This window comes from Symphalangus syndactylus, chromosome 9 (assembly GCF_028878055.3).
Source record: "Symphalangus syndactylus isolate Jambi chromosome 9, NHGRI_mSymSyn1-v2.1_pri, whole genome shotgun sequence".
Classification (NCBI taxonomy): Eukaryota; Metazoa; Chordata; class Mammalia; order Primates; family Hylobatidae; genus Symphalangus; species Symphalangus syndactylus.
In genome coordinates, this window is record NC_072431.2 from 92,263,863 (window position 1) to 92,284,240 (window position 20,378).

The following is a 20,378-nucleotide window of genomic DNA, read 5'->3' on the forward strand; positions in this document are numbered from 1 at the left end:
GGGCAACAGTGATGTGCTTCTTTCTCCACAGGAAACCAGGGATATAGAAGCCCTGAGTTCAACTGTGTAATGAGTGTCATAAATGGAATCATATCAAGTCTCTCTACAGAGACAAGACGATTTCAGCATCAACCAGAGCAAGGATTACTAGAGGACATTAACATCAGATAAATGAGTGATAGGGGTCCATCAGAGGATTGCTCAGCAATGTGAGCATAAAGGACAAACGGCTCCACTCCTACCCCACTGAAACATGGCAGAGTAGATGCCCACATCTCCGGGCTGAATCTATGCAGTCCCAGGGCAATATATAACTCAATCGTTGAGATAATCACTATAGGCTCCCACGGTCTGACTTCCTAGCATATTCAAATACTATACCTCATTCCTCTAGGTCTGTGCTTAGGGAGGTGACTTCTGAGCCAGACTTGGCTTACTTTGAGGATTGGCAACATCCTACTGGTTCACCCAGCATGTCTGGGTGAGAGTTCCTTCTCAGGTTAAATTAACAACCTGATTGGCAGCTTAAGCATCATCTATGGGGTTGGTGTACATGCAACTCCAATCCTGAGATGGGAGATTCTCACTCACACAACACCATTGAATTCTAAGGTTTTAGTCTCAAGGCCAGACATTTGAGATTTTCCTCACCCCTTCACTATGAGACACTCATCCTGGTTAGACTCCAGCCTCCCAGCAAGCCTCCCTGTTGCACTGTTGAGATCTGATCCACTCTTAGAACAAGCACAGATAGAAGTGACTTGATATGTACAAAAGGTCAGTTTCTAGCCAAGCCAGCATCATCATCACTAAAGGCAATTAGGTTTTTCTTCAATGACACAATGAATGATGAAAGAAAACTAACAGACATACCGACTTCCCATGAATCAAGGGGAATATTCATGTTTGAAAAAATAGCACACAGTATAATTTAGTTTATTTTAATTGAAATTGGCTGAACACAAAGGAAACATGATATGAATGGTTTAAGTCATTTTGTGCATTCAAAATAAGAGTATTTAGAACATTTCAGAACAATCTCTCAGAGAAAAACATGATTTCATGATAAAAATAATACAAATGTCTGGTGACATTTTACATGTATTTGCAATCCCTCTTTCTTCCCCTTTTACAAGTCCAACACTTCAGGCCATATACATAATGCAAAAGAAGAAAAATAAAACTAGTCACATTGACATGTCAGATTTTATTACACTTTTTAAAACTGTACAAAGACCACATGTGCATGAGTTAAAAAACACAAGGGAAATGTAGGGTGTTAAAAAAGAAATACAAAATAAATCTGAGACATGAAACAAAAAAATTCCATTCTGTGAACTGAAATAAAAAGGTATCTTGCTTACTAAAAAGGTGTTACTTCAATATATTAAGTCTTTTGATTAGGAATACAGCATAAGACTTTCTTCACCTATTCGTTAACACATCAGACTCAGTCTCACTGAAGAGAGGATGAATCACGACATTACCTTACCAGCCACAGGCAGGCGACTAAATGTGCATGGATATGGTACAATGTCTGTGAGGTATTACAATAAATAAATCTTTATTAGCTGTTCAATAAAGCCAGCAGTGGACGTCACCATTTCAACTTTACTGTCAACAGGGAGACTCCACTGCCGGCCTCTTTTTGCCTCGATGACTTTCTGTGAGGGTTTTTCACACTTAGAAAAAGAGAGAAGACAAAAGTATTTAAGAAACAGCATTAAAAGGCAAAATGCCACGGTCACCTTACATGTACATAAAAGTCTGTGTGCTAAAGAGGGGTTGTGACAGACACACGAAGGACCATGGGTGTGGTCACACTAGAATTCATGTTAAAATATTTCAGGAAAGGCTCAACTACCAGCATGCCCACAGTTTTGCTTCGTGTCTGCATGACTGTGGTGGAGAGATGTGGCTGAGGTGTGCTAGGGGCTGAGCAGGCAGGCACTGGGGCTCCATGCGCCGTGACCTTGGCTGCCTCTCCCACCCAGTCAGCCTCTATCCCAGCTTCCCAATGACTCACAATCTGGCAGCTTTTTCCTTCTGTGGTTAAACTGTCAGGCAGATTTGCTGCTACTACAATTTACTTCATTTGCCTTCTATTTATGAGGTTGAAATGATTTTCTTTGATGACTTAAAGGGATTTCACAGTGTGTTCCACTTTGGAGCCCATTAAGCATGACTGCTTTGGATGTACAGCAGCTTTCATCTCAGAGGCTCCAAAATCCTTGAGAAATATCCCAGCGAGAGGCCGCAGTGGACCTGGTACCAGACAGTGTGGGCCTGAGCCCCAGCGCTGCCACGTCTAGCTGTGCAACCTTGGATAAGTGACCCATTCTATGTCTCTGCTGCTTCAAATGTAAAATGGAGGTGATAACAGCACCTGCATCTCACCGGACTGCTGTCCTCTTAACATAGATTAGTACATGTCATTAAAACAATGACATGTGACTGGCATGTAGCCATTCTGGCTAAGTAAACTAACATGAATTCATCTCTATTCTTTAGAAATTTAGAAATCTGAGGTATTTTTCAAACCTTATAAATGTATACCTATATAAAAAATGTTTAGACACTTGGCATTAATAAAATGTGACTGATACATTCATGCAAGTAAGACAAATCTGGCTATCCTTACACTCTTATTCTTTGAATTCTACTTTGACTCTACTCAAAGGAAATCTCCATACTTAACTACTTTCTTGTTACGGTTTCATTTCAAACACTTACTTTAACAAAAGTAGTACTCATAGTTCTAAAAGGGGTTTCTCACTGTCCTGTTTTTCTTCAGCTTCTTCAGATCCTACATGGTGGAGAAGGGGACAAAGAAAAAGTATTTCATTCCATAGGCATATTAATTCCAGTAACAGTTTTCATTTTTAATTCTTTCCTAAACTGAACATTCAGACAATGCAAATATAATAAGGTAGTCCACTCTGCCCACTCCTTCTCTGCCCATTAGTAACCTGTCTTTTGTCAAACAAAGCAGCTACACAGTGGAACACCATGAAAATGTTTTGTTCTTGTTTACCTTCCTAACTCAAGGAAATGGTAATGCTCCAGGGTACCACTAGGTGGTGGTAAATGATAAAGGTGAAATGCAGATGGATCCCAGAACTAGAAAGCTTGATGAGGCATGTTTGAAGCCGTGTTCCTCATATCACTACTATTCTATGTTCTGAACTCTAGTTAAGAAAATACATTAGTACTGAGAACCTGTATTAGTCTTAGAAAAAGAAGTACAGATGCATGAACTCTAATATGAATTTCCTTTTTTCAAAGAGTAAAGTCCCTATGACACAAAACATCTCAGTGAAATAATCCTTATGAGGTAATAAACAATTTAATACTAAATTCTAGTTTTTACTGTTTTAGAAACAGATTTTCTACTAATCCATATCTGTATTTCATCTGGCTCCATGTTTCTGTGTTGTACGCTGCTTTCAGATCCAACACCAATAGTCCGGAATCTCAAGTTACTTGGAGTTCCTGCAGGATACTGATATTTCACATTTCTGTACCTTCAATCATTCACGGCTCTTTCTGTCTGGAATCTGTTTTATCACTGTGTGTGTGTGTGTGTGTGTGCGTGCGTGCACATGTGTGTTAAAATATTAACTAGGCCTAATGTAGGGAATACAATGATGTAGTCTCTAACTCAAGTTTACAACCCAGCAGTAGAAACAGACCAGGTCAGCGCTGAAGGCAGTACAGACAACACAAGATGACAAAGCTGTGGAAGAGGTTCCAAAGAACATGCTGAGGATGTTCTAAGATTGCCGGGAGTGATGGGAAGGGTAGGCATGGCTGGGAAGAACGTGGGAACATGTGAGCAGACACTAGGATTGCAGAGGAGATCATGTTCAGAATGGAAACAGCAAGGTGGACAACGGTTGGAGGGCTCTAGAGCACAGCATTTTCAGAAGAGCTATGAACAGCACACTAGAAGGCAGTCACAAGGTGAGAAGCTAGACAACTGGTGACAGTGCCCACAGGGGCACTTCCAGCCAGGCTAAGATCTACTGATTTCTTTATCCTTTATGCTACTGAAGGCTTTTGAGCAGGGGACTGGCATGACCAAGTCTATATTTTCATAAACACCTACGCTGTTGTGCAGCCATCATCACCATTCTGAGAATTTGACTTCTCTAGGTATCTCATCTAAGTGAAATCATACAACAGTCCTTTTGTGTCTGGCTTATTTTACTTAGCATAATGTGTTCACAGTTCATACATGTTACAGTATGTGTCAGAATTCTATTATTTTCTTTCTTTTTTTTTTAATAGAGACAAGGTCTCCCTATGTTGCCCAGGCTGGTCTTGAGCTCCTGGGCTCAAGCGATCCTCCTACCTTGGCCTCCCAAAGTGCTGGGATTATAGGCATAAGCCACTGTGCCCAGCTTTCCATTCCTTTTTAATGCAGAATAATATTCCATTGGATGTACATACATGTTGTTTATCCACTCATCTGCTGACAGCTGTTTGATTTGTTTCCACCATTTAGCTACTGTGAATAATGCTGCTATGAACATGGGTATACACATATCTGCTGTCGTCTCTGCTTTCATTTCCTTTGGGTACATACCCAGGGGTAGAAGTGTTGAATCGTATGGTGACTCTATGTTTAATCTTTTACGGAAACACCATACTGTTTTCTACTGGGGCTATACCATTTTACATTCTCACCCATAATGCACACGGGGTCCAATTTCTCCATATCCTCACCAATACTTATTTTCTGTCTTTTTGTTTGGTTTTGCTTTTTGTAACAGTCATCCTAATGGGTATGAAGCGGTATCTTGTTGTGGTTCTGATTTGCATTTTCCTAATGATTAGTCATGTTAAGCATCTTTTATGTGCTTATTGGCCATTTGTTTATCTTCTTTGGAGAAATGTCTATCAAAACCTTTGCATATTTTTTAATCAGGTTATTTTTGTTGTTGACTGTGATTGTTATTTTTAAGAGAACACTCTGGTTGCTGGTTAGTGAAAGACAAAACTGGAGGCAGGGAGACAAAGGCTGTTGCAGAAACTGCAGAAAGTAATGCTGAAATGATGTTGGAGCTGATAAGAAGTGGCAGGATTTGAATGAGAAAATGGAGGTAGAAATAAGGGACAGAGGATGGAAACAGCTTTGTGAATGATGAGATGTGAGCCATAAGAATGGGGTGGAGCCAACAGTGAGGCTCTGGTGTTTGATCTGGGCAACTAGGTGGACAGTGCTGCTATTCTCAGACATGGGAGTCCTAGGGGGAGGTTGGTTTGGTGATGAACTGCAATAAAGAGAGCACTGAGACCCTTCCCCTTGTCTATGTGTCTTCCAAGATACATATCACAAACCATGGTGTCTAATCACTCCTCCATGACATTTATTTTTACAACTCTGTGTCTTACCACTGGTCTCATGTGAGACCATGTCTCACCTATTTTCATATCCCTAATGCCTGGCATGTTAGATGTTAGCTAAGTATATTGAGAAATAGAGGGGGTAGGGAGAGGGAGGAAGAGCAGAGCCTTTGAATGAGAGATACAAGCACAAATAATAATCGAGTTTTTTACCTGCTTCAGATTCAGGAGGGGAATAAAACTGACCATCAGAAAGACCACCAGGTATAAGTGCTGCCCTCTCTGAAGCATCCTGAACTATCAGGAGTCCTGGAAGAGAAGAAATTCAGATGTTGGGAATGAGGTCACCTTTCTGGTAGCTTTTTGGCAAGATTAAGTAAAATAAAATGGTATTATTATTACAATGAAATACCTTTAGAAAAAGAGGTACTTTAAAAATGTTTCAACCAAACAGTAAGTTTCATTAACAAATGACAAACAATACTGTTAAGACAGATAACTAAGCAGTTTAAATAAGTGCCTCATGAGGCTGGGCATGGTGCCTCACACCTGTCATCACAGCACTCTGGGAGGCCAAGGATGGAGGATCGCTTGAGCCCAGGAGTTTGAGACCAGCCTGGGCAACATAGCAAGACCCTGTCTCTATAAAAATTTAAAAATTAGCTGAGTGTGGTAGCGCATGCCTGTAGTCCCAGCTACTGGGGAGGCTAAGGTGGGAGGATTGCTTGAGCCCAGTAAGCCGAGGCTGCAGTGAACCATGATTGTGCCACTGAACTTCACAAAGTGAGACCCCGTCTCAGAATAAATAACTCAGTATTTACATCTCTCCCTTGTGAGTACCTGCCTTCCTATAAAAAAGCACAGTATCAAAACCAAAACACAAAGTAAAATAAAAAACATGGTCAGCTCCTACAAATGGTCTGCTGCCTACATCTAGTTAGAGAGATGCCAGATGTAAAGTGCAATACAGGGATGGCCTTTTATAAATATATAAAGAACAATCAAGATGACAAATATTTATGCAACAAGAATGTTTCAAAAGAAAAAAGTGTCTTAAAAAAGCAAAGAAAAGGTAAGAAAGCAGGACGTGGACAGCTGAGGAACACTAACACATGCAAGGCCATCAACACTTAAGTTCTTTTGACTAAAAGCTGAGTTAACCTTAGGATAAAGTAGGAGGAAGCATCAGGCCAAATAGCAGATACCAGATATGTGTGTCATACATGCTACTGACAATGAAAATAAGTGCTATTTTTAAAATTTTTCATTAATTGTGTGTTCTGCTTTATTAGTCACTTTGAATGTGGTTTAATCCCATAACCATTCAAGCCTCAGTCATAGTAATAGTTGATATGTTTTCAACAAAGTTCAGTTTTATATTTATATACAATTAAAAAAGACCTTCATTAGCTTTACTTATAACTTCTCCAAAATACACTTTCACAAAGGAATAGAGGGCATAGGATAGAAGGTACAACTCGGTCTGATTAATGGGTTTTTTAAATCTACTCTTGAATTATAATTCTTTTCTTATATATTTCTTCTATGTAAATGGGATTTTCCAAAATAAAACCACTTGCAAGATTATTTTGCATCCTGCTGTTTTTTGAAGTTATAATCATGCTTAACTTTCTATAAGATACTTTTTTTTTCTATGAAGCAGGGCAAATTGAGCCAGATGACCAGCAGAGGCATAAAAACAGCATGTCTTGAAACTGCATGGGTGTCTGAAATGAGCTTTGATCGTTTCACCTTTAAGATGGGTGGGTGGGGCATGTGGGCTTCCATTAAGGACATTATGTGGAAAAGAATTTCAGCTTGGTAATTTACCATAAAGCTTAATCAATCATTTGGCCTTCCTAGTGAATATTCTGGGATACTGAAAGCCATGATGAGATTATAGCAGCTTTGGCAGGATTCATGAGTACACCTTGTTAGCTATGACTCAGCTACTCAGAGGATGGTGAAGGGCTGAGCATCGCTCTGGCTTGCTGTCATCCTCCTGTGAATAATCTTCATCCTAAACCTACCAATGGCCCCCAGCCCTAGGCATTTAACTGTTCTAACAGCAGCCCATCTGAAGCCACCAACTGCTGTATGGATCACAATGGGAGACTTTCGAGAATCACTGGCTTGTATTTAGAATAGTTGCTTCCACTCACTTAAAATTGGTTTTATTTTCTCTGCCCCTAAACAGCACAGTTGTGTTTATATGCACAAAATGCTTAGTGTCCTGCCTATTGCTAATAGGGAGAAAAGAACAAGCTGTCTGGGGAGAAAGAAGTGCTGGCTATTTTTTGTTATTGCTTGAATGCCCTTTTCACCAGTGTTCACATTTTCTTCCAGGGGAAGCCTGGCCTGATAGCTGGAGACAGGAGCTGCTTTCTGTTACTTACCCTTTCATCCACCCAACCCTTCTCTCAATTTCTGCTGTAGCCACTACAGAATAAAGACCCCACCACTGCCTAACTCTACCCATTTGCAGCCCCATTCACACCAAGACACCACATCTCTTCCTCCCGGCTTGGTACCCAGTCCGCCTCAGGAGGCTGGCTTTGAGAGGAACTTACTGTTTTCTTCTTCTGCTTCTTGAGGTAACACTTTGAAATCCAGGAACCACGTCTCAATCCAGGCAAGGATGAATGAAATGATGGGCAGCACATAGCCAAAAGCCCCTTGAGAGAAAAGCTGGAAGAAAAGATATGACCAGGAAAGGGAAATGCAGTTACCACAAACTCACACCAAACAACGAGGCTTCATCACTGAAGATGGTAACTGTATAGAAAAAGTGGTAGGCCATACCTTTGAAAGGATCACTTTTGCTAGTAAAAAGGCACTGGTCACTGCCGTTGTCAACTGCAAGACACATAATACAGCACTGTTCACATTAGGCATCTCACACTGTGAAGGCACCTCCCTCTTCACAAGAGACCTGTCTGAGCCAGGAGCAGGCAATGCCTGAAAAACCTGTGCCTAGCCTGGCTCCTTCCCATATCACTCAGTCTCTATCCCCTAGACCCACACTGGGGCAAAACGGGCTTCTACATGTGACACAATCCCTAAATGACTGTGTGTGGTTTCTTCTCCCACATTTCAGCAGGCTGGTGTGCTAGGTAACTAAGTTTTATCCACCAGAAGGTACAATTCCAAAGCCTCTACAAGCACATGAAGAGACCGGTAAAGTGCATAGGTAGGGCTCTCGCCAGGGGTTGTGAAGTCCAGAGATACCATAATACCTGAGCCTTGTCACTGTTCCTTCAACTAATATTTTTAGAATGGTGAAACCTGACCAAAATGAATACCAATAGTAGCTTGATTGACAGAAGGGAGGACAGGGAACACCAAGTATCTTGCTCAGTAAGTATTAACAAAGTTGCAGACACACACACACACACACACACACACACACACACACACAGCTGCTTGGGAGAGGAGGTGGTTTAGCATTTTATATTCTGACACTAATTAACTTTACAGGCTCACACTAAACTCTTTAGATACCAGCTGACTTCTCCTCCTTCCAGCTTCTAGACTCTTCTCTGCAAATGTTTTTTAAAACAAGAATCAGAAGCAATAAAATGATTTGCTAAATTAGACTTATTCAGATAATCTGAAAGCAGATATTGAAGATACTGTCTTACAGCTCTCACTGAGTATCTATATGTCAAACACTTTTCTAAAACAAACATTGAGAGGGATGGTCTGACAAATACTAGCATACATATGGGGACTCAAGAATACAACATCCCAAAGGGATCTGTTGTAGAAAATGTAGAAAAATGGGAGGGTACAATCATCAAAAGCTATGATGATATCAGCAAAAGAGTATTCAGGAAAGGGAGTCAAGTCTGGCCAAGACTGTCAGCCTATATCCTTGAAATGAGAGCTTCCGGATTAACAGATAGTCTGACCAGTGCCCCGTGATTCTGAGAATGCTCAGAAGAGATGCCCAGACAGACATCGCCCCCTAGTGGACTCAGGAGGGCAGCACAAGTCCTATTCCCAGCTGGAAAAACCCAGGCCTGGGCCACCCAGACCTGAGGTCTCACCCTCTAATCGCAAAACTGCAGGTTATTTCTGAGCAGTTCTCTCTAGTCTGAGGAGCTCCACATTTTCTTCCCACAGAACTGACTTATTAAAGCTTTACAAAAGGCAAATATTCAGACATCTGTCAGGCAGAATTGCTAGTAATTCTATCAATCTCTAAATATTTATTAAGAATACCAAAGCTCTCTGTGCTAGATGCCAGGAAACAGAGGAGTAAAAAAGTCTTTGTCCTTGAGAAGTCCAAGGCAACAACAGAAAGACTGAGAGCTTTTCCCTCCAAGATGGGGGGTTGTGGGGAAGAAAGGAGGGGGTAAGGCAATTACCTAAATAAGTACGCACCATGTCATGAAAACAATCACTAAGCAGTTTCAACCAAATAAGACATTTTCGAAATATCTCTGTAACAGAAGTACTACTCCCATCTCTTATTTGCAAAATGAGGTAGAGGGTGGCTTGGTGCTTGGCCAATAATCACTGCTGGGCTTCTAGATTCCTCATTTGGCTCAGCACCAAGAGACAAATCTAGTTACTCATTAACATTGGAAAGAAGCCCTGGCGTATTAAACTATTTAAGTATGGAGGAAATGGGACTCAGGAAAGCTAGTGGGATTCCACCTGCATTAGAACTGTATCTTCTCCAAGCCCAGGCCTGTTGAGAGCAGGACTCGGCCACCAGCACTGGAGGAGATGACCCACTCATGCAGGGCATACTCACCGCTATTGCCCACCAATGGCGCAGTCTGCACACAGCATATGCAAGTATTAACACTTTAAATCGAAAAACTGCCAAAAGCTGAAAGCAAGAAAAGAGATGTTTTAAAAAATATACACAAAAATGACATAGCTTTATGAAGAACTCACCAGACTGTCTTCATTATTGTGATTTAGCTGGAGACTACCAGGGACTGGCACTGGTCTGTAGACCAGCATTTGGGAATCTCTGCTCTACAACTTACTGTAATAGCAAATTAGGTCTCACATTAATCTCCCATTATGAAAGAAGAAACAAGGCAAGAAAAAAAAAAGATGGCATTTTCATCATCTTTTATATAAATAGGTGAATTTTCCTTTCAGTGACTAGATATGTCAATGGGTTCTATTTCAGCCATTTGAAAGAATAAAGGCTCTCCAACAAGAAAATAGGAATGGCTCCTTCTGTTGCCCTCCCTTATTTATCATTAATCTTTTATTTCCTTGAGATGATGAGACAATTCCTTAGAGAACGTTGAATGCGTGGGGAATTAAAAGAAAAGGAAAATATGGTCAGTGTTCAAAAGAGGAAAAAATGGCATAGAATTTGAAGTCTATTTAGAGGAAATCTGCCTTTTGGGTCAGTTTTATCACATCTGAAATGAAACATAAAAAATACTTACAAATATATCAAAATACGAAGAATAGTAGTCATACTGCATCACCTCCTTCTCTAATGTGTTCTCAATGCCTCCATTCACCTAGAGAGGAGAGTAAGAAGCAAAAACAAGGAAAGGTTTATGTGTGGAAATAAAACAAGGGTAAGATTTCCTATTCAACTTTCCTGCCTATCTTCTCAGAACCCAGAAATGCTAAAGTACAGAAGAAAAGAACTCTCACAATTTTAATAGAAAAGGGCTGGATAGCACTCTCCAATTCCTCAATTCTGAATTCATTCATTCAACAGATATAAATGTATAGTGAAAAATAATGGCTTCTGTAGTTCATATTTGGGAGAATTAAAATGTTAAGAAAATTATTTTTTCCCTTCTAAGATAAAGTCTTCCATCATACAAAAGTCTATTTTTAAAGAAGGCAATTCACCTTTATCCAGGACTACCTTACTTTCTGATCACGCTCCACAGCCTTAGGTCTTGGAAGGCCAAGACTCCCCTGACATCCGGGCAAACATCAATGATGACCATTAGCATGACACAGGATAGAAGTGTAAACATTCTCCGTGGTTTCTCATTTTTATTTCTCCTGGCATTTAAAGATTCTGCACTTTTATCAATTTAAGTATATTTTTAACATGAATAGATAATGAAATAAGGACAGTACTAGACTCAAACCTGATACAACTTTCTGTCCTCTCCCAATTCTACTGTCAAAATAAATCTTACGTTATTGGGTTCAAAATCTGACAAATTAAACTACGGAGTTAAAAAAATCAAGTAAGGGGACATGTGTCGGCAGCACCCAAGCAGGGTAACTGTCAGAGCCCCTGGATTAGCCTGATCAGAGGGAGCAAACAAATGCAGAGGGTCTGAAAAAGGACCAACGGAAGGACAGTCAACCAGAGACCTGGATAAGAGGGAAAACATTAAGGAACACCTTTGCCAGGTTCAAATTCGAATGAAAGTTGCCATAGGGAAGGGTATTCTTAGCTTAGATATCATTTCACATATTTGTATTTGTTACACAAAAATGAAAGCATACCATAAATACTATCCTGTGCCCTAAAATCCCTTAAGGAGGTCTACATTTCTTTGTAATTAGCATGGATCCTCTGTAGACATGCTTGGCTATAGACCTCTACAAATGAATAGAATTGAAAACCTGGGAGGAAGGAGGAATAATGATTGAAAGACACCCAACCATTTAGTCTCATTACTGTCTCTCCAGACTAAGGAAACTTGTCAATATCCAGAATATTATAAGAATGATTATTCCAAGCGGCCTACAGCAAACAGGGGTTCTCTATCACATAGAGACCTTCCCTTGCTATTCCTGGGAAAACAGGAATCAGCGCAGCCCATAGAGTTTTGCAATAAATAGCCCATAGCTTTTCTCTGGTATCTGCATACTTTAAAATGCTCTGATTTGGAGTTGCCTTTAAACAGACATTATCTAAAATTTATATCTCTAACTTATACTCTAAATCCTCATTTCAAAATTTTTGTCTCTACCTCAAGATGTCTTAAATAAACTGACTATCTTTAGTTTCACACAAAATCCCTTCCCAGTCAGTTCTGGTACTACTCTTCTAGGTTTCATCACTGGAAACTTTAGAGTCATCTTTGCATACTGGGGATGATAAAATCGGCCTATCAACAAGTCTTCTCATACTCCTTCCTTTAGTGACTCTCAGGTTAGTTCTTTCCTTCCCATTCCCACCACTTTCCATGACATTCCTGCAACAGCTTCTGAATTCATGTTCTTACTGCCAATCTGTCCCACCTGCACACCACTGCCACAATGATCTTTATCCATTCACCAAATATTTGCTGAGCATCTATTATGCACCAGGCACTGTTCTAAATATAGGAAATACTTCAGTAAACAAAATAATCTGTCTTCCTGGAGATTATACTCTGGCAGGGTGAGAGAGATAGCAAATAAGAAAACAAATGCTACACAGACAACAGAAGCAGGACAGTGTGACAGAATAATGAAGACATTTAAACTGACACTAGCAAGATAAGAAGTTGAATCCTACAAAAAGATAAAGGAAATTAATCATTTCATATAGAAGAAACAACTAGTAGAAGGGTCCCAAGATAGAAAGGAGCTTACTCCTTTCTGAGAACAGAAAAAGGCAAGTGTGCTCATCTACCGTGAGCCAGGAACAGAGGGTGGGGAGGAAGTCTGAGAGGCTTCTGGGGGCTCTGCAAGCCAAAGTACGACATTTGGATTTTATTCTAAAAGCCGTGGCCTGCCAGTGAAGAGTTGTAAGAGAAAGTGACATCATCTGACTTTTGTTTTTCACAGGTTACCCTGGCTACTGTGAGAAGAATGGATTGCAGGGTGAGAGGAAGCAGGCGACCAGCCAGGAGTGCAGTTTGGATGAGTGATAATGTGGCTTGGTTGAAGCTGGAAACAGTGGAAAAGAAGAGAAACAGTGGAAAAGAAGAGAAGTGGTCACCATATTTTGAATATATTTTGGAGGCAGATTTGACAGGACTTACTTTTAGACTGGATATGAAGCATGAAAAATACAAAACAAACAAGCAAATCAAAAATGTGTTTTCATGTTTGGCCTAAGTCTCTGCATTTTCTTACTGATGAAGAAGGGGGAAAGCAGGTGTGTGTATGCATTGGGGGAAGCATGTTAAGTCAGACATCCAACTGGACAGGTCAAGGAGGCTGTGATGTAGACTGTGAGTCACTGACTTCTGGAAAATCTCAAAATCATGTTGTCCAATCTGCTCCAGAATCTGTAACAGCTCACCATTGCAGTAAATACAAATCCTTCTATATACCTTTTAATAACTTGAATAATCTAGCACCAGCCTACCTATTCAATTTCATTTCTAATAGGCACCTTACTTTCTAGCCAAGCTAGTATTTTCTCAGCCTCTGTCCCTGTTCCCTCCAAATACAAGCACTTGAGCATGCACTCCCCACACATAAGCACACACTCCTGCCTCAGTACTTCCATGCACCGTGATCTCCAAACCCTCTCCCCAAGCTCCCACACTGAAGGATCATCCTTCCCAGATCATCCTCCCATCTTAACTGCCACCTATCCTTCCAAATCCAATTCACAGTCCATCTCTTCCATTTACTCCCTCAAACAGTCCAAGCCACTGATCTCCCTCATCTGAATTTCTATTATACTTGGTCATCACAATTTATAGAGCATAGCAGGAATGAGGTAATAGAATCAGAATTAGCAGGGTAATAAGTACCTGAAACTTAAATGTAACAATAGTGAGAAAACAGTAACCAGCATTTTTTTCCTCTTTCTGGGTTAAATTTATTTTAGTTATTAATAAATTACATAAACTATAATCATGCAGACTTTTGTATCTCCAAAGGCGCTGCTGTATACATCTTTCCATTTGATCTTCACATGGACCCATGAGGAAGGCAAGACCAGTATTAGTTTATTAAATTGATCAAAAGGCCCAGAGAACTTATTAAACAGCTTGCCCAAGGCCAAAGACCTGGTCACGACAGCTCTAAGTCAAATTAGGAGTGTTATGACATTTTCTAGTACGCCAGTTAGAAAATAGTAAGAAAAAAGTTACTAAGCACTGATAAAGGCTTTTTTTGAACCATAGTCTCAATCAAGTATCAAAAGCTAAAAAGAAAACCAAATTCCTTTCGACTGTCACTACTTTGATCCCCGTTGACACTGTCTACAGAGTCTAGGAGAGAGTCTGCAGAGGGAAAAGAGTCCTCAGGGAACGCAAGCCATAATTAATTCCAGATCCAACTTGGGAAATCAGTCTACTCAAAGGTGGACCAAGAGGCCTTGGATAGAATCAAAACCATCCTTTTGGCTGACTGAAAAGAGATCAGCAGCCCTAAGATCTTCTAGAAGGAAAATGAACTAAGGTGGTGTTAGGCTTCTCTGGCTCACCCGAGCCCTGCATTTGAGGCTGGGATGGTGCTAGTCAGGTCTCTGTGGCAAGGAGGGAAGGTGGCGAAGGTGGAAGTTATACATGAAGGCAAAGTAGTTTGGTTATTGTTATAATTGCAAAGAACAGCTGGTTCCCCATATTCTAAAGGCGTAAGCACCCTTTATGACATTTTCTTTCTTCTTTTAAAGACTACATCACAAGGTAGTATATGTGCCATATTTACTCAGCTAAACTCTAAATCCCATATAGTTTTTTTTGGTAGAGCTTGCAACACCTGAATTAGAAGGCTGTTCTCTGGCATTTGGTAAATGTAAAGACAAGTTTAAAAAAATGGATTTGAATGATTAGAGTTACAGAGAGACAACAAAGCAAAATGAATGGTACTGCGTGCAGTGAAAACGCCAGGTCAAGACTGACAATTCAAAACAAGTAGAACTAGAAATTGGGCATCGAAAAACAATCATACTAAAAAAAGTCCTGATGTTCTTGCTTGAAGACCATACACCCTTTTCCAATCTTTTAATTTTACAGCTGGGGAAACTAGTAGTTGGTGGAAAAGTGAGGATAAAAACACATTTCTAAATTGCTAGGCCTGGTGATTTTTCATTTATAACATGTTGCATGCAGATGTAAACAGATAACTTGTCTGTGAACAAGAACAGGGGGCAGCCTACTTCATTTCCACTTCCCTGGAGAAAACAGAAAGGAGAGAAATGAGAAGTGTGATCCCATGAACCCCACCACAGTTCTGCCCCATGACTTTCCTCATTTAAAGGCACACAGTGATATAAGCAGCCAAAGCAATGAATGCCTGGACTTGCTGTTGACGTCAAAATAAATTTAAAGTGTGCCCCCTTAAAACTACTGCTGTGTTTCCTGTTAAAAGATGCATTTCTGGCCAGGTGCGATGGTTCACACCTATAATCCCAGCACTTTGGGAGGGCAAGGCAGGCGGATCATGAAGTCAGGAGATAGAGAACAGTGTGCCCAACATGGTGAAACCCTGTCTCTACTAAAAATACAAAAAAATTAGCAAGGCGTGATGGTGTGTGCCCTGTAGTCCCAGCTACTCTGGAGGCTGAGGCAAGAGAATTGCTTGAACCCAGGAGGTGGCAGTTGCAGTGAGCCAAGATCGTGTCACTGCACTCCAGCCTGAGTGACAGAGCAAGACACCGTCTCAAAAAAAAAAAAAAAGATGCATTTCCTTTTCATCTCTCATTACATAGCTATAGTTTTGAAATCATATTACTCCTTTAAAATATACATTAATTAAAATATTTTCTTTAATGTACACATGTGGAACACATAGTAAAAAGAGACTCTAAATTACTATGTCATACCACTGGGCTGTCTGGTTATAAACAAAACTCAGGCATTGCCACAGTGCAAAATTAACAGAACAAAAATCTGTAAACAGAAACTTAACAGTGGACTCATGTTCCATGTCACTGTGATTATGGGACAAATATTATTTTCTAATGTAACTGTCTGCTTTCATAATGAGTTTAGTTCCTCTATTAGGATTCATGATGAAATTAAATGAGATTCAGTGACCCTAATTATTAAGAGATTAGATTTTAGAATTGAAATTATGCTACGAATTAGAATACTAATAAAAAATTAGATTAAGATGTTGCTTCTTGCTGTTAAAAGGCAAAATTTTAAACAATTTTCAAACAGGAATCTCAGCATCTTTTCATATCTTCTGTATTATAATAAATTCTCATAAAGCATCTAGCACTGTGCCTAGCAAAGAATAACCCCCTAAAAATAAACAACAGGGAATAATTATTACTACCTAGGTCTTAGCAAACATTTCCTGGAAATAAATGAACTGCTGAAAATAGGAAAGCAGACACTTTTGGCTTGTGAGGAAAACCTTCTGGAGGAGATCACCTATATGTTGGTAAGAAATGTAAACATCAGACCAAAGGCTTTGGGAAGAAAACACATATATTGGGTTAAATAAAAAATATTATTAAGATGAGTTTCATCTGTTTATTTTGATTTTTATTAATGTGGCAACTAGAGAATTTTAAATTACGTATTTAATAGTTTGCATTATATTTCTATTGGACAGTACTGGTCTAAACAATTAGTTGGTAATACAGAATAACTGCATAAACCTCCAAATGCCTCCAGGACAACTTTTCTGATGAAATATAAATAAGTAATCTCTTTGCAAGAAAGTAAAGAACAAACATATGCAAATGTCTGGGGAACTAGAAAAGTACATGAAACATCTAAAACATATTCCAAAAGCATTCTACATTTTCTGGAGGAAGGATGGGTAAACTTTTTCTGAAAAAGACTAGAGAACAAATATTTTTGCCTTTGTGGGTCAGGGGGTCTCTGTCACAACTATACAACTGCAACTACTCAGTGCAAAAGCCAGCCATAAACAATATGTAAACAGACAGGCCTGGCCGTGTTCCAATAAAACTTTATTAAAACAGGCCTACTGAATTTGTCTTACAGCCTATAGTTTGTCAACTCCTGTTACAGAGCAAAATACCAGGAATTCAAATTTCAAAATCCCAGACAACATGAGTTTTAAACTGACCACATTTGCCTTAAACAATAATATTAAAGAACAAGAAAGGTCCAAATCAGCAGAAGAGCAATGGCTTCATTTGAAAAAGATGGAAATTACTAAATGAAACAAATGATAAGAAAAACGAACAAAAAACCCTGTTGTCTCTGGAAACACTTCTTAAAAAGTCATGAAAGAACCACCAACTTACATTTAACTCTATTATCCACAGTAACGTTACAAATAAGAGGTCAAAGGTGACAAACAAACAGAAAGTCCTCCTGACATCAGATATGCCTTTCTTTTCCCTTCCTTCATAGGACTCAATCCTGGCCATGAGTTGTGTGGGGTTGATGGAATGGACGTTGCGCAGAGAAGCATGGGAGCTCTGGCTCCCGGTGAGAGCGTTCTCCATGTCTTCTGGCAGGTGGTTCATCCCGGAGGAGGGTTACAGGAGCCTTTTTCCAACCTCACCATCCCTAAAGAGAAGACACCTTTGGGAAATAAAAAAGAGACACCATGTTAAATCCAAGCTGATCAAATATAACTGTGCACCCCTCTCCACTGTGCAACTATTTCTCTAAGTGAACAACAGAGTACCTTGACTGATTTATGTTTTCATGAAGACATAAAGAGAAAGAGAAATGAGAAGCAACACATAATGTTTTAGAGCAATACTACATAATAGCTGTTTTAGCAAAGAATGGCAATAGAGAAGAAGCAAACTGACTGTAGGAAAGGGTGAAGACAGGATGTTAGCTACAACTGAAAGGTGTTCCTGATGACCTGGACCAAACCTCTTGGTAAACGACTCAGTTACCTTGCTGTGCCAGGGAGAAAACCTCCACAGTCCTGTAAGTATAACTGTACATGGGCTAGAAAATCATTTACTGAATGCTTTCCCGGAGCATGTAAGCAGAATGTGTAAATTGCTATAAAAAAGCTTATTTCCAAGCCTGGGCAATATAGCAAGGTCCTGCCTGTACAAAAAAGAAAAAAGAAAAATCAGCTGCGCATGGCAGCACATGCCTATAGTCCTAACTACTCAGGAGCTGCGTAGGAGGATCACTTGAGCCCAGGAGTTGAGGTTATAGTGAGCTATGACCATGCCACTGAACTCCAGCCTGGGTAACAGAGCAAGACACTGCCTCAAATGAAAAACAAAAATCACACAAAAATCCTTACTTCCTAAGGAGGAATTTCTTTCCATCAAAAGTACCTTATAAACTAAAGTTAGCATTTCCCCATCCTCTTAATGAACAAGCATGTTTCTAGGCCTCTTCTTGGAAAAGAAGTGCACACACTAAACAAAAAGTTTAGCACTATGCAAACCACCCGACCAATAATTACAGAATGTATAGTCCTATACAGAGATGCAGGCCTCTCAAGACCAGAGGGCACTTTGATAATAAAAATTAAAAATGAGTAATCTAAATAATCTGATCTGCTTATGGATGGGACAAAGGCATTGAACAAAGTGTGGTGGATGGTATGATTGTCAAGCAGCCTAGTTTCCTTTTCTGTAGGACCTCTCCCTGTGGGATTATATACTCCTGGCTCTACTCAACTCGTATCTGTTCTTTAGCCATGAACGTGGCATGTAATGTGGGCAGAAGTTCATATGCCACTTGTGTCCAAAGCTGGTGCATGAATCACCAGTACGTGGCTCACCACGCTCTCCTTTTTCTGCCACAATGACTGGCAATGTCCAGGTAGAGAAGAGGATTTTCAAAGCCATAAAATAGAATTTAGAAACAGACGGCTGAGATTTCCCTAAAGCAATATGATCCCATTTGGTCCTATTATTCACTGTCCAGAACTCTGTCTCTTTACACTTGACCCTGATTTCTCTTCCTTTCCACACTCAGGAACAAAAGTCTTTCTCATACTTTTTAACAATGTGGTGGTAAAATGGCACAGCATTTATGAAGGCAATTTGATTATGTGAAATAAGATACTTTAAAACCTCCATACCTCTTGATCTTGTAACCCTAAAGCTAAATGAAATTAATCAAACTACAGACCTTCAAAGCAAAAACTGATCTATGGCCTTAAAGGTCAGGTTAGTGATTATCTTCAAGAAAGAGGGAAGAAACAGTGATTAGAAGGCAAAGGGTAGAAGGCATATTTAGGGGACTTGGTAAAATTCTATTTCTTAACCTGAGTAGTGGTAACATAGTTGTGTTCATTTAGTGATAATTTATTGATGTACACAGTAGTTTTAGTCATGTGTTGGCTTATGAAAAATTCAAAATGCTATATAGTATATACATGTATACACAACTGAATAGTGTATATTATCTTTCAATAAAAATCCATATTGAGAGACTTTATCATAAGGTATCTATAATAGTCTCAATTAAAAAACAACCTAAATAACTAATTAGAATAATTAGATAAATCATGGTATAGCCACAGTATAGTCACTAAAATAAATGTTTATGAAGCATTTATAATGACCTAGAAAAAATGCCTGGGTTATGATAACCAAATTAAAAATCAAATACTAAATGGAATACACACACACACACACAGTATGTTCAGAACTCTGTAAAATAAACCTAAACCGAATTCTTATAAGAAGGTACCTATGAAATATATCAGATATTGAACCAGCCTTGCATCTCAGGGATGAAGCCCACTTGATCATGGTGGATAAACTTTTTGATGTGTTGTTGGATTCAGTTTGCCAGTATTTTATTGAGGATTTTTGCATCAATGTTCATCAGGGATATTGGTCTAAAATTCTCTTTTTTTGTTGTGTCTCTGCCAGGCTTTGGTATCAGGATGATGCTGGCCTCATAAAATGAGTTAGGGAGGATTCCCTCTTTTTCTATTGATTGGAATAGTTTCAGAAGGAATGGTACCAGCTCCTCCTTGTACCTCTGGTAGAATTCGGCTGTGAATCCGTCTGGTCCTGGACTTTTTTTGGTCGGTAAGCTATTAATTATTGCCTCAATTTCAGAGCCTGTTATTGGTCTATTCAGAGATTCAACTTCTTCCTGGTTTAATCTTGGGAGGGTGTACGTGTTGAGGAATTTATCCATTTCTTCTAGATTTTCTAGTTTATTTGCATAGAGGTGTTTATAGTATTCTCTGATGGTAGTTTGTATTTCTGTGGGATCTGTGGTGATATTCCCTTTATCATTTCTTATTGCGTCTATTTGATT

General features: G+C 39.5%; 1 protein-coding gene across 17 annotated transcripts in view; it reads right to left on the reverse strand.

The window, feature by feature from the left end:
• Positions 1 to 925: 925 nt before the first annotated feature.
• Positions 926 to 20,378, reverse strand: part of STARD3NL (STARD3 N-terminal like) — a 48,374-nt gene continuing 28,921 nt past the window's right edge. For 12 of the 17 annotated variants that reach the window (XM_055293375.2, XM_063609665.1, XM_063609667.1 and 9 more), the window contains 8 exons: positions 17,420 to 17,702; positions 10,770 to 10,847; positions 10,112 to 10,189; positions 8,152 to 8,205; positions 7,920 to 8,037; positions 5,563 to 5,658; positions 2,734 to 2,806; positions 926 to 1,682 (listed from right to left, as the gene is read on the reverse strand). In XM_055293375.2, the coding sequence (XP_055149350.1) occupies positions 2,751 to 2,806; positions 5,563 to 5,658; positions 7,920 to 8,037; positions 8,152 to 8,205; positions 10,112 to 10,189; positions 10,770 to 10,847; positions 17,420 to 17,644 (705 nt within the window). In that variant the 5' untranslated portion in view covers positions 17,645 to 17,702 and the 3' untranslated portion in view covers positions 926 to 1,682; positions 2,734 to 2,750. Of the gene's footprint in view, positions 1,683 to 2,733; positions 2,807 to 5,562; positions 5,659 to 7,919; positions 8,038 to 8,151; positions 8,206 to 10,111; positions 10,190 to 10,769; positions 10,848 to 17,419; positions 17,703 to 18,028; positions 18,184 to 20,378 lie in introns of those variants that run through there. The other 5 variants (XM_055293380.2, XM_063609671.1, XM_063609672.1 and 2 more) reach the window with 2 other exon arrangements.